Here is a 14,163-nt window from a genome sequence, read left to right as displayed (position 1 = left end):
AAAGCATGCAGAAAATATGGCATTTCCAGTGCAATCCTAACAGAGTTACACCCTTCTAAATCCACTTCAGTCAATGGTGGATCGACTACATTTATGAAGTTATAGTTATAAATCTAGGGTTGTCCAATTCCCAGTGGTCCTATGTACAGTGTTGGGACAAGTTGTATGTGTGGCTCTTTCCAGATTTTGAAGGGCAAGGTTCCACATGATAATCTCTGATCTGAGTTTCAAATACGGGATCTCTTTAATATGGTTATTTGCATAGGATTGGATCCAAAGTTCTGCTTGCAGAATTTTTTCCATTTCGTCTTGAAGTATAATGTGGTGGTGATCTGCAAAGGGAAGAGGGAATTGACAAAAACAGCCCTCCTTTCGGGCAAGTAGAATTGCACCTTCATTCCCAGAAGACAGACTTTGGATCCAACCCATACATTGCTTGCATCCTAATATGGCATATTTTCATGACGTGACACTCAGTTATGCTAACGACATGTTTGAAATTAACAGTGCAATCCAAAACAGAAATCACACCCTTCTAAGACCATTAATTTCAATGGACTTAGAAGGGTATCACTCTGCTTAAGTCGTCTACAAACAAATGTTTTAAAAAGACCTATTACCAGCCATCAGAAGGGATGGATGGGGACAGGGGTACATTTCTGTGTCACAAAGTAAAGGAAAGTTCTCTAGCCTTGGCATAATTACTTTTCAGATTATTGGTAATGTTGAAATTCTCTAGTCTACCGAGTCTTCTAAAGTAGTTCTGAATGGCTGCTTTGCTCATTAACCAATAGAAAAAAAAGAATAATAAGGAAAATGTAGGTTAATTACTACGAATAAAAGCCTTCTGAACACAAGAGCCATTAAACTCTGTAATTTTCAGCCCAGTTGATGGTAGAATGTCCATCACTGGAAATACTGAAGTAATCAACAATTCATTAATTATAGGCTTTAATTTTCATAAGATACAGGAGATGCATTAAATGGCATACTAGGGCACACTAAAAACCTAAAATATCCACTAAGGCAAAAAAAATTTTTTATTGTCCTTGGTTTCAAAATTAGGTTAATTAATCAAGCCAGACCAGATCATCCTTCACTGAATCAGAAGAAGGAAGAAGGAAGAAGGAAGAAGGAAGAAAAAAGAAGGAAAAAGGAAAAAGGGAAAAGGAGAAGAGTTGGTTTTTATATGCCAACTTTCTTTACCACTTAAGGGAGAATCAAACCGGCTTACAATCACCTTCCCCTCCCCACAACAGACACCCTGTGAGGTAGGTGGGGCTGAGAGAGCTGTGACTAGCCCAAACTCACCCAGCTGGCTTCATGTGTAGAAGTGGGGAAACCAACTTGGTTCACCAGATTAGAGTCCACCGCTCATGTGGAGGAGTGGGGAATCGAACCCGGTTCTCCAGATTAGACTCCACCGCTCCAAACCACCGTTCTTAACCACTACACCACACTGGCTTTTAAGGCCTTACTTTGATTTCAAACTGAACCACTTTACAGAGATTTAAATGTCGAGTGTCTGTAATGATAGAGAACCCATAATTCTAATTCTTCCAATTTTGAAAAAAGGCATTTTGTCAATAAATTGACATGTGATCAGGTACTGGCATTTGGTATGGTTGAGTAGAGGGCCATCATCTGAAGGACAGAACACCATCTGCATCTTACCACAGATAATCAAGAATTCTGTTCCAAAATGGTTCCACTGTTCATGTGTGAAGATTTGGGATGGGTCCATCCCAACAACCTGATACCTTTCCATCTTCCTCTTTTCATCTCCAGCATTACCATTAACTCAATCTCTCGTGAAAGTGTCTGGCCAAGGACACATTTTTACATGTTTTCCCCAAAATCATCCGCTAAAGTGGGGAAGGACCACTTTCCATACCCTTCAAACAGTCTACCCATCTTTATTCTGCTGAGCAAGGACAGGAGGCTGTATAGATGGATCTCTGATTTAATAGTCATACCACTGATGTCAAGCTTCCATTTATAATTGGGGTGGGGGAAAGAGAGATAATATTGGTCCCTTACTGTGTTTCTGTAAGAATTACTGTAATCACATATATGAAGAACTTCAAGCAATAATGTACAATATAAAGACTATGGATTATTATATTAAATTTGGGTTGTGTATAAATTGAGACCTGACCTGTCAATAATGTTTTTAAAACATGGTGATGGCTCGATGAATGTGTGTGTGTGTTAAATGCCGTCGCCTCCGACTCATGGCGACCAAATGAATTAATGTCCTCCAAAACGTCCTATCTTTAACAGCCTTGTTCAGGTCTTGCAAACTGAGGGCTATGGCTTCCTTTATTGAGTCAATCCATCTCTTGTTGTGTCTTCCTCTTTTCCTGCTGCCCTCAACTTTTCTAGCATGACTGTCTTTTCCAGTGACTCTTGTCTTCTCATAACGTGACCAAAATACGATAGCCTGTTTACCTTGATGAATATATAGTGAGAATTGCACATGGAGTAGTGATGTGTTAGTCTGGTGTCTCACAGAGATACATGAGCTTTAACATGCATGCATTATAAAGTTACAGGAGTGAGGGAGAAATGCCTGAGAAGGTTTTGCACTCCAACCATGTTTTCAGTAAACTCAAAAGCCGTTCATGCTTTTAGAGACTGCAAAAAAACACAGCAAGCCAGGTTTTAAAATGACACACGAATGGATATGGGTGATGGGGTGGAGAGGAGGTGACACTGGAAAAAAGAACCACTTTAAAATACTTAGCAAGGAGGAACCTACAGAAAAGCTTGATTGGCCCATCTTACAAGGAAGCAGCAGGAATAAAGAAGAAAAGGGTTAGCAGCACAGACCACGGAATAATTTATAAACAAAGCAAAAAAAGCAATTTACTGCTTTCACTGACTCCAAAAAAAGAACAAATAAGGGCAACTCAGGGCTACTTCACACGTTACCATTTTTTACTAATAACCATATTAAACCAACATCAAACAGCCTGTTCATAGTTACTACGTATTCAACACAACAAAGTGGGGAAATACCATTTTCCTACACAAATTTATCGTGGTGCCAAACCAGACAAGACGCAGTGAGGGCTGTTCTGGTGTAGCGGACAGAGTGTAGGGCTAGGACCCAGAACGACTGGGTTCGAATCCCTCCCTCGACCACGGAAGACCTGCCAGGTGACCCTGGCCCCGTCACAATCTCTCAGCTTGACCTACCCTCACAGGGCTGTTGTAGTGGGGGTTAAGTGGAGGAGGGGGAAACTATGTGAAAAGCTACTCCCTGATCAAGGGGGAAAGGGGGATTTACATAAAAACAATAATTTAAGTGACTACAGTTTCCAGCTTTTTATTGAAAATGTGCACTGGGGAAATGAGGCAAACAGCAGTTCTGAGGGATGGTTTCAGGTCAAAAAACCAGCACTGGGGGGCAGGAGGCTTCACCCACCTTCCCCTTGCAGTCCTGACCAGAACCAGCCCCCCACATACCTTAGAATTGCATTTTTACAAAAGTGTGGAGCTCCAATCATGTAACTCCCAGTGTCTCAGCTAGTTTGGCTCTTGGCAGCATAACAACACAGTGAATCAAGAATGTGCCTGCCAAGTCTCTTCTACTACGGAGGCACGATGACTTTAACAACTTCATTTAAGCAAGTGCCAAACAGGATCTATCACTTTCCCCTTCCTCCACTTCTTGCATCTCACAGTATGCATTTCAGAAGACCCTTCTACCTGCAAGGACAGCTTTGCAAGAAGGTTGCTGTAGGACCACATAGCCCCAACTAGACCCTGACATTTAGGTATTTGGATATTCGGTGGTTTATGTAACTTAGAAGACAATAAAGCCTTTTCTGCTTCATGCACAGGGGGATTTACCAGTCAGCATTATTTGTGGTTACCGTCAACCCACATATTTTTCCAGTCCTCTGGCACATGAAGAGACCTTGGGAGAGAGATGGAATACTCTAACTTGTACCATAATATAGACATGGTAAGAGAGAGAAAGTCTCTTTCACAGCTTGGAGGACATAAGAACATAAGAAAGGCCATGCTGGATCAGACCAAGGGCCATCAAGTCCAGCAGTCTGTTCACACAGTGGTCAAGCAGGTGCCTTTAGGAAGCCCACTGCAGAACAAGACAACTGCAGAAGCACTGTCCTGCCTGTGTTCCAAAGCACCTAATATAATAGGCATGCTCATCTGATCCTGGAGAGAATAGGTGTGCATCATGACTAGTATCCATTTTTACAAGTAGCCATGAATACCCCTCTCCTCCATGAACATGTCCACTCTTGCTTCTTCTTACGTTCTTCAAAGTGCTGTGGAAATGGGAACTCTGGAAAGGGGATCCTTTAGGGGAGGGGCTGTGCCTCAGTGGTAGAGCATCTGCTTGGCATGCAGAAGGTCCTAGGTTAAATCCCCGGCATCTCCAGTTAAAAGGGGCTAGGCAGGAAGGTGATGTGAAAGACCCCTGCCCTGGAGAAAGACCCTGGTGGAAGACCCTGGAGAGCCACTGCCGGTCTGAGTAGACAATCGTGACTTTGATGGGCCAAGGGTCTGATTCAGTATAAGGCAGCTTCACTTGTTGACGTGATCTGTAAGCTGCTGGAGGCTCTGCTTGCCAGAAGGATTCCTGGCACCCTCACAAGTGGACTGGTGGACCCCTGATCTAACTTGCTTGATCACTGGAATGCAGATGCCTTGAAGTTTGAGTCGGACAAAGTCTTTTCAGTTTCCAAAAGCATCGTTCTCAACGCACACAAAAAGAGAGTGGAAATGACATTCAGTCCAAGGCCTAAATCCAGATATGTGATGAAAAGTTTCCAACACCATGCCTGAAATTTAGACAGTGACACTTAGGAAATGTGGTGAGCCATTTTCTTATTAATGGGTTCTGTACAGAGTGGCTTAAATACATGAATCATGATTCATATTCCTCCAAAGCACAGAGAACTCAAAGGAAAATGTATGAATTGTAGCAAGACAATAAACAGAGGGTTAGCAAGCTGACTGAACATCGGATTTTGAGGGAGGAATGTGAATAATGACAATATCAAGCCAAGGACTGGAAAAACGGGGCAGGACAAACAAAGCCACACAGAGCGCTACCATTTCAGAGCCTGGCACTGAACCTGTTCTCGACCAGCTTCACGTGTACCACTGAAGGACGAACGAACATGGATCAAATTCAGGAGGAGGAAGGAGAAACGAAGCCTGAACTGGCTAACTGGCAGCCTGTCTGCTCGGAAGTAAGTCCCACCATGTACAAGGGGGCCTACTCAAGGATGAGACTGCTAAGACCTGCAGCCTGCATGGGGAGCCAAATAAACAGCATCGGCATAAAGCCCTGAACACCAAAATGCTAGTTCATTTTGTTTTTAAAGTATTAGAATAGAGGGGTTGAGTGGCTCATTGGGTTTAAAATGTTCTATTTCCCTGCCAGATTCCATTACGGACTCTGCTTCTCACAAATGTGCTCTCAGAAAGGAGCTAATCCTATGCAGATTCAGCGAGAACAAGTGTGTGGGGGGAGGGGGACTTGCGAGGACTCACAGGTGAGGGGAGTCTCATTTCCTTATTTCCTCTCTCCCTCCTTGCTTTTGCTCTTTGCCTTCCCTGGGCAGTGTCTACACTTTTGCCTCTCCTCCTTCCTTCTCTCCAACCCTCCTACTGACTTTACCTACCTTTTTCTATTCCCTCCCAACACCTTTTTCTGTTCCAACTCAACTTTCCCCTTTTACCTCTTCTGCTCCTCCCCCTTCCGGCTTTATCTTTCCTTCCTCCCATCTTTTACCCTTTTAAGTCTTTCTAGCTCCTCACAAACTTCCCATGAGACTCATAGAAGTTAGGCCTCCATCCACCGTAGAGGAAGTACTGTGCTAGTAAGAGTAAGCTTCGGTTTTAAGGGTTACGCAATGTTTCTCAAAGCCTGAGTAACAGCCCTCTGAGCTTCTGGCTGAGAAAACCATCAGCTGCTCTATTTCCCTCCTCTCTAGATCATCAGTGTAACAAACGTCAATTGATTTTGGACTGATGGTGCTGTGGGCCAATGGAATTTGCTGACTGAATAGCCCAAGCAAAACTTCTTTATATTTTAACTACTGTTTCAGAACAAAAAGGTAGTGAAACTTCAATTATGTCCAGACCAATGACTTTTGGAGCCATGCCACACAAGATCGGTCCTTTCATAATGATTAAAGGTAACAGTAAAGGTCCCCTGTGCAAGCACCGGGTCATTCCAGAAACATGGGGTGACGTCACAACCCGACATTTACTAGGCAGACTTTTTTGTTTACGGGGTGGTTTGCCAGTGCCTTCCCCAGTCATCTTCCCTTTACCCCCAGCAAGCTGGGTACTCATTTTACCGACCTTGGAAGGATGGAAGGCAGAGTCAACCTTGAGCCGGCTACCTGAAACCAACTTCCGTCGGGATCGAACTCAGGTCGTGAGCAGAGCTTGGACTGCAGTACTGCGGCTTACCACTCTGCACCATGGGTGCAATGATTAGAAAGGTGTTATTTGAAAGTGATGTTTTGAATCTTTGTAATACAGGCAATAAAGGGGGGGTACTTGGGCCCCTATAGACTTAATTGGATAAGCAAAGGCCTGGTTTTAGTGACATAAAGCTTTCCCCTTTGTGGCAGATTCAGTCAAGTACAGGTTGTTGTTTTCGTTGCTATTGTTGTTAACGAAATGCAGCCCCAGAGATTAAACCATGGAATGAAAGACCAGCACACACTTTGGGAGGGCTCCTTAACCCTTTTTTCACTGGACGTTTTCTCAGTTAAAATTGCTACCCTCCGCTGGAGTCCCCATTAGGAAAAAGCATCTGGGGAGAAGGAGCTACATTTCCCAACTCAATTGACTGTCCAAAATCAGATGGATGTTATGATAACCATGTGCCTCTGGCGAACCCCAGACAAATTCTATGCACAACTGAGAAACTCAGAGAAACAACCTCTGTACTTTACTGTTGCAATTCATTACTGAATGTCCCAAAAGTCAGCATTGGTAACTTTTGGTGGTTCTTACCTGCTAACCCTGAGTTGAAAACTACCGTAGGGGAGGCTGTTCCAGGAAGAGGAGGTGCTGATGGTGGGGGTGGGGGTGGCATTGGGGGAGCTGGCACCGGTTCTGTTGCTGGACCAGGAAGAGGAGGCGGAGGCGGAGGTGGTGGTGGAGGCACGGGTGCTGTCACGGGACCATTTTGCACTACTGAACAAAAAGGCAAGATGTTATTTGATGGCATTCACCAAGACGGTAAACATACTGGCTTCTTTCAGAGGAACTTACTGTACTTCCAGTCTTTTCCCCCCATTTGACTGTAAGCACATGTAAATTTCTGTGGACTGTCTTCCATGGGAAGAATCAAGTCTTCCTGAATATGTCAAAGTAAGCTTCATTATCTTACTGGTGCTATCCTATGCAGAGATGCACCCTTCTAAGCCCTCTGACGCCAATGGACTGAAAAGGATTGAACTCTGTGCGGGGTGGCACAAATAGTTTGCAAAAGATGAACGGTTTTCAAAAGTGCTTCCAGATCCTTCCAACATTTCTCACCTGCTTCTGATTCCGCTGTTGACAGTGGTAAAGGTGGTGGAGGAGGTGGCAATGGAACCGAAGGCACAGGGCCAGAAACTGACCCTATACACGTGCCAGCATTAGCTTCGGACCCTGAGGGTGATGACCCTGAAGCCACCCCGACAGGAAGAATGGAGATATCACCATCTCCTTTCTTCTGAATTTTAATGGACCCTTGCTTCTCCAGTTCATGGATCTTCTTCTCCAGTGTCGACTGCCGCTGAATGGCCTCCTCTTTTTCTTTGACCATTTTCCTCAGTGTGTGGACCTGTGTATTTGCATCTTTGTAAATTTCCTGGAAAAAAGAGTCCAAAGGAAATAACTGATTTGTGTTCAAACTGTTAGCATAAGACACACACATCACCTGCCAGAAATCTAGGGCCATGTGATGCCATAAGATATAGGTGGAAATAGCACCGAGTCACACTCACACACCCTTTGCAAACCCAGAATCTAAGAAAGCAACACATGAACACATGAAGCTGCCTTATACTGAATCAGACCCTTGGTCCATCAAAGTCAGTATTGTCTACTCCAACCAGCAGTGGCTCTCCAGGGTCTCAGGCTGAGGACTTTCACATCACCTACTCGCCTAAGTCCCTTTAACTGGAGATGCCAGGGATTGAACCTGGGACCTTCTGCATGCAAAGCAGATGCTCTACCACTGAGCCACAGTGGTAGATGGCATCTTACAAAGAAATTAAAGCTAGCTAAAATGCCATCACAAAGGTGAGACAATAAGGTGTCCCATGCAGAAATAAGCAATCCCATCTGGAGGCTTGCTTCCTGTATTCTGAGATCATCATATCCGGAACAACAGAATGGTCAGTGTTTATGAGACATCAGAAAATACTTAACACCTTTCCAAAATAACACCCCAGGCATGGAGCTGGGAGAAGGAGCGCCTGGGGCAGGAGGGAGAGAGGGGGTGTGCCACATGCGCACACACACGCTGGAGCAGGCACTGGTGGCCCCAGGGGTGTTTGCTGTGATGCCACCATGGCTCGCTTGCTCACCCCCTGGCCTCGCGTGCAGCTGCTGCAGGTGCAGTGTGGGTGATGAAGACGGGCAAGCAGCTACATGCTGGGCAGAAACTCTTCTCCATGCCTGCACTGGCGTACCCCCTCCTTGTGCCTGGTGCACTTGCCCCCACCCCAGACCTCCTCAAGAACCGGCACTGTAACACCCAACCCATCAGAGAGGACAATTTGGTCTCCCTCCTGAGTTAATCTTCATGGTAAACCTATATCCTGTGCAAATGAAGTTTTCAGAACATCGTCCTCTGAAGTTACCCCCCAAAGGGGCAGAAATCTGACAAGAAATGTCCCAGCTTTCCATCACAGAAATGGCTCAGGTTTTTCATTCGCGCCTGCGCCACAACCACAGAGACAATTCTTCAAGACAGGCAACTATCTTTCCTCTTTTTCTGACCCCACCCACTTATGGTTCTTCCTACTGTGCTGTCCCTTCCTCCTTCGCTGTGCTCCAGTGACCCAGCACCTGGGTCCTGCCCTCAAATCTCCTTTTGACTCTCCCAATGCCCCCCTTCCTGCCTTGGTTCCTGCCAGCCCTACCCCTTTCCCAATGTCGTCTGCATAGATCTCCTTCTCAGATCCCCTAAGCCTCCCCTTCCACTATCTTTCTTTCATTCCCTTTCTGCTCTCTTATCTTGTCTGTGCCCTTCAGAGATAGACACATATAGCTCTCTCTCTCTCTCTCTCTCTCTCTCTCTCTCTCTCTCTCTCTCATGGACTCACTGTGAGACACAATTGGCCATCTTAATTCTTAAGGATTCTAGGAATTGTTTAATTGGGTCTTGCCAAATTAATCTGCTAAAATATGTTATTTGAGTCTGCCAAAATAAAGCTGATTCTCATCTGAATATGCTAAAGTCAGTCTCTTAAGGCATTTGACTCAAAAGTGATTTGTCAGGGGTAGTTTGCTAGCGTAATCTACCAATGTACTTTTTCCAGCTGGAATTTGCCTTTTCATTCTTAGCTTTTACTCTCTTCGTTTTTCTAACAGAGTTATCCTTGCTTAAGACAAGTATCTCTTTTTCTTGGAAAGTAAGATATCTGTGTATTCAAAGCCTCTTGATCTCAAACGCCGTGGTGTCGGTTGCATGATTGAATAGATACACAAGTATACCTCCCCCTGCTCCCTGGGTAACATAAAGGACAGGGCAGTGTACTAAAACTGAAGAAACACAAACGAAGTGCTATTTATTATGGCCCTTTGAATCTCACCTTAAAATTATTAAAGGATATATTAAAAGAGCAAAAGTTTTCAGAACATTATTATTCCAATTAGGTACACTTTGGAAATAGTTATCTTATTCTTGCAGTAAGTAAATCCACCCAAAATCGATTGTGAGTCTAGCAAACTTCACTTTTTAAACTTTGAGATACTTGTGAGCAATCTATGGAGAGCTGCAATCTGCAAGCAAGCACTTACTCGAACAACATCCAGTTCTTTGTTTCTCTGCATGAGCTGTTTTTCCAGTTCCACAATTTTGGCCATAGCTTCATTTTCTGTGTCTTGAAGTTTTTCGGATATCTATGTGTTAATTGAGGTTGAGAGGTTAAAAGAGGTTAATTGGTAAGAGATACTTCAACAATTAAAAAGAAATCCCAGGGACTGAAATACACGAGAAATTCTAGTCTAGAAATTCTGTTTATCTAAAACAGTGGTTCTCAACCTGGGGCCATATGGCCCCCCGGGGAACCCCAGGATATTCCAAGGGGGCCACAGGTGAAAATTGCTGTGTGCATTTTGTGTGGCTGTTAATGCTTCTTTGTTCCTTGGCTATTTACAAACAAAACATTTAAATAGCTACCTTTCTACCAGTAGGACAGGGGGCCACAGGAAGGAAAAAAGGTCAGAAGGGGGCCACGGTTGGAAAAAGGTTGAGAACCACTGGTCTAAAGCACTGACAGGTTTTCAGAACAGGAAGACAGCGGTAGATGAACACCTGCTTAATGAATGTGGTTCTTCGTTAATGGGTGGTCCTAGTTGCACATGTAATAAGGACTTAGGGCCTGTATGGCAGGGCTCCTAATTCCAGCCCTACCAGGCTATTAGGTTTTGAGATCCTGATCTTCCCTACTTACAAGGCCTCTGAGAGCAGCATTTTTGGTCTAAGGCAATGGAGTTTAAATAAATGGCTCATGCCCTCTCAAGTTGGTACGGATTCTCAATGGAGACTGTGGCAGATTCTGTAAAAACAACTGAATCTCTTTCATTGTTAGGGCAATGGTGCATTTTACAGGCAAAGAAGCATACAGTTGAATCCTATGCAGTTGCACCCTTGAAAGCCTATTGATTTCAGAGTGTAACCATGTGTAAAACTGCACTGTTATTTGCTCTTATTACTGCATGCCACCATGATATGATATGTATGTATACGTAAGATCTTTTTGTTATCACATTCACACTAGCAATGTCTGAAAACAGGACACTTGTCAAAACTTTAGGAAACATTACTAATTTTTATAATGTTAGGGTGTGAAGGCAGTAGATTGACAGGATAGTAAAAAAAATGACTTTTGGGGTGAAAAAAATGCATTTCCAGCATCTTTTAAGTGGGGAATTTGGTCCTCCAACCCATTTGAATTCTTGGTCTAAAAGCACAATTCCTGCTGGATTTAGCAGTTCCAGGTTCAATTCACAGATAGGCCTATACTCCAGAGCATAATTCAGTGGCTTCACCTTGGCCAGATGCCAAGCCCTCCCCTCAGCCATCCAGGAAGGCCACTACAGGAAGATGCCATATGAGGAGAGAAAATGCCCCTGTGGTTCTGGTTACACAGAAACCTTTGAACATGTTCTTCTCCACTGCCAATATTTATACAGCTATCAGAGAAAGGTTCATCCTACCATTAATTCATAAATTTTCCAGCCATATGGGACAATTACATATTCCATCTCTGCTACAAGATGTAAATTCTGATACAACGTATTCAGTTGCTAGATTCTGTGCCGCTGCAATTGATTTACGACGGAGGAGGGTCTGTGCTACTCAGCAGTCTTGAAAATGAAGGGATATAGTTTAATTACATGTGCTCCCCTTTCTCGCCAAGTGGTTTATCTATATTAACAAACGAGCCAGCATGTTTTATTCAGATGTGTATTTTAGACGTATGTAAATTGGTATCTTACCTGTTTTTCCTGTGCTGGTCATTGACCGTAATAAAGAATCGTATTGTATTGTGGTAGTATTACTTCCCTTGATTTAATTTAATTTAATTCAGTGGCAGAATTCATACTTTGTGCACAAAAGACCGGCCATGCTTCAGTCTATACCATGCTGACTTAAGAAGAGATCAAGGAGGAGGGCTGTAAAAGACCTCGCAGGCCTGAGACCTCGTAAAGCTACAGTGACTCAAAGTGGACAGTACAGGGCAAGGCGGGCAGAGCTAGGCTACAGCTGCTTTTTACCTTCATCATCTGAGAATGAGGTTTGAGCTTCATTTTAAAAGCTGGGACCGAGTGTGTTACTGATGGAACAGAATCTATAATACCGTTTATTCTTTAGTTTACTAGCATTTGAGATTTATTCTACATAATTAACAAAGTGTGCATACCAAGAACAAGAAATATCCTGTAATTTTTTTAATTTTTTTTAGTAATTTATAGCGCCCTGACCTGAATGGCCCAGGCTAGCCTGATCTCGTCAGATCTCAGAAGCTAAGCAGGGTCAGCCCTGGTTAGTATTTGGATGGGAGACCACCAAGGAATACCAGGGTTGCTGTGCAGAGGAAGGCAGTGGCAAACCACCTCTGTGAGTATCTTGCCACGAAAACCCCAAAAGGGGTCGCCATAAGTCAGCTGTGACTTGACGGCACTTTGCACACACAATTTATAGCACTTAAAGGCTAAACACAAATACTACATGGTGGTGGATAAATTGTGTTATCTTCAAGATTTTGCTGAGCCATCACTTGAAATTTGATCTCTTGGGGACTAAAATTTGTTTTAAGCATAACCATTTAACCCCATCTATTCATTCCATCTAGTGTTGCCAACCTCCAGGTGAGACCTGGAGATCTCCCAGAGTTACCCTTGATATCCAGACTACAGAGACAAATTCCCATGGAGAAAATGGTTGCTTTGGAGGGTGGACTCTATGGTATTATACCCTGCTGAAGTCCCTCTCCACCCTAAAGCCCACCCTCCCCAGCCTTTACCCCCAAAATCTCCAGAAATTTCCCAACCTGGAGTTGGCAACCCTAATTCCAGCATGATCCCTGCTGCTCAGGTTTTCAAATGCACAGGCAAAGGGTCCCCAAAATGGGGCCCATGGGAGCCACAGCATCAGCCAACACCTTTCCTGGTGCCCAAGTGTTTTTTGAAAGTGGGCAGGGCCAGGTGGGACTTTTGCCCAGCAGGTCTTCTATTTGGCCACCGGAGAGCTGATTGGCTGTGCAGATTCAAAAAAACATTGCTTCAGAAGCAGCTGCCACCACAGCACAAAGGATATTAACTGTGTGAATGAAGCTAAGCTGTGTGTATGCAATAAAATATTTTTAAACATTTTTACACAAACATTTTAAAAGGCATCCTGTTAAACAGAGCTTAACCTGAAATGTTGAGGAGTTACTATTATGCGTAACCTCACTCTTGATATTTTGTGGTGACTCCGCCTCCTGCAGTAGCCATTTTGTGGTTGCGCCCAATACCCTATGTCAGAATTTTAAAGGTACTGCAGGCTTCAAAAGGTTTGGGACCTCTGGCAAAGGCCATGCTTCCTCAGTCTTAATCTACTTTGCATACACATACTGTACATCTTGGCCCCAACTGAGATTTCTATGTGTACTTTTATGGCATGAAGTTCCAACTGATTGTATTTGTGTGTTCAATACATCCATGGAATGTGCAATTTATATGCAAATTAATTTTTCCAGCCTATTGCAGTGTTCATATTGAAGCTATTCTCCCAAGTGATTCCATCTGGAATTGAATTTCAATTGAAATAAAATACTCCAGTACTACGTAACTCAACAAACAAGCAAAAAAAACAAAAAACAATTTGAGTTCATTTATGGCACTGGAGCAGTAAGACAGTAATCGGAGAAGGCAAGAGAATTGATAACTGAGAATTCACATGCATGAATTGATAATTCCACATATGACATACATCACTCCAGAGCCAAAATGGAGCTGCCCAAAGTCAATTCTATGCCATAAATAAATACGTGACAGGACTGTAACTCTTAGCAAACCTCTCGAGCAAAGTTCATCACCAGTTTAGAAAACACTAAAAATGAAAGGAGTGCTGCTGGATCAATCCTTGCTGGATCAGATAATCCGTTCCCCCTCCTCCCTGCAGTTCTTGGACACATAAGGCTCTTTGTCCACATGGGTCCTGGGACCCCCGTAATAGTCTTTCCAAGCATCAAAAATGAATGGGGAGAGAGCTGAGAATTCTGCAGGCGCTTTGTTGGATACAAGCCTGGATTTCATTCCTAACAATAGGAGGGCCATTCAGTGATATTTTGCAGTGATTTGGGTGACGTGTTCTGTAATGCTGCCAAGATGAAACATGGCATACAATTGTATATTGGACTAAAAATCATACTCAGGTATGATCTGTTTCAAGTA

General features: G+C 43.6%; 1 protein-coding gene across 5 annotated transcripts in view; it reads right to left on the bottom strand.

Annotated features, from left to right (window-relative positions):
• Positions 1-14,163, bottom strand: part of FMNL2 (formin like 2) — a 248,757-nt gene that overhangs the window by 26,611 nt on the left and 207,983 nt on the right. For 4 of the 5 annotated variants that reach the window (XM_056861347.1, XM_056861350.1, XM_056861348.1 and 1 more), the window contains exons 13-15: positions 10,018-10,119; positions 7,543-7,858; positions 7,015-7,194 (exon numbers count right to left, since the gene is read on the bottom strand). In XM_056861347.1, the coding sequence (XP_056717325.1) occupies positions 7,015-7,194; positions 7,543-7,858; positions 10,018-10,119 (598 nt within the window). Of the gene's footprint in view, positions 1-7,014; positions 7,198-7,542; positions 7,859-10,017; positions 10,120-14,163 lie in introns of all 5 variants that reach the window. The other variant, XM_056861351.1, reaches the window with a different exon arrangement.

This window comes from Euleptes europaea, chromosome 15 (assembly GCF_029931775.1).
Source record: "Euleptes europaea isolate rEulEur1 chromosome 15, rEulEur1.hap1, whole genome shotgun sequence".
Classification (NCBI taxonomy): Eukaryota; Metazoa; Chordata; class Lepidosauria; order Squamata; family Sphaerodactylidae; genus Euleptes; species Euleptes europaea.
The sequence above is the reverse complement of the archived record's forward strand: the minus strand, read 5'-3'. Positions and strand labels throughout refer to the sequence as shown.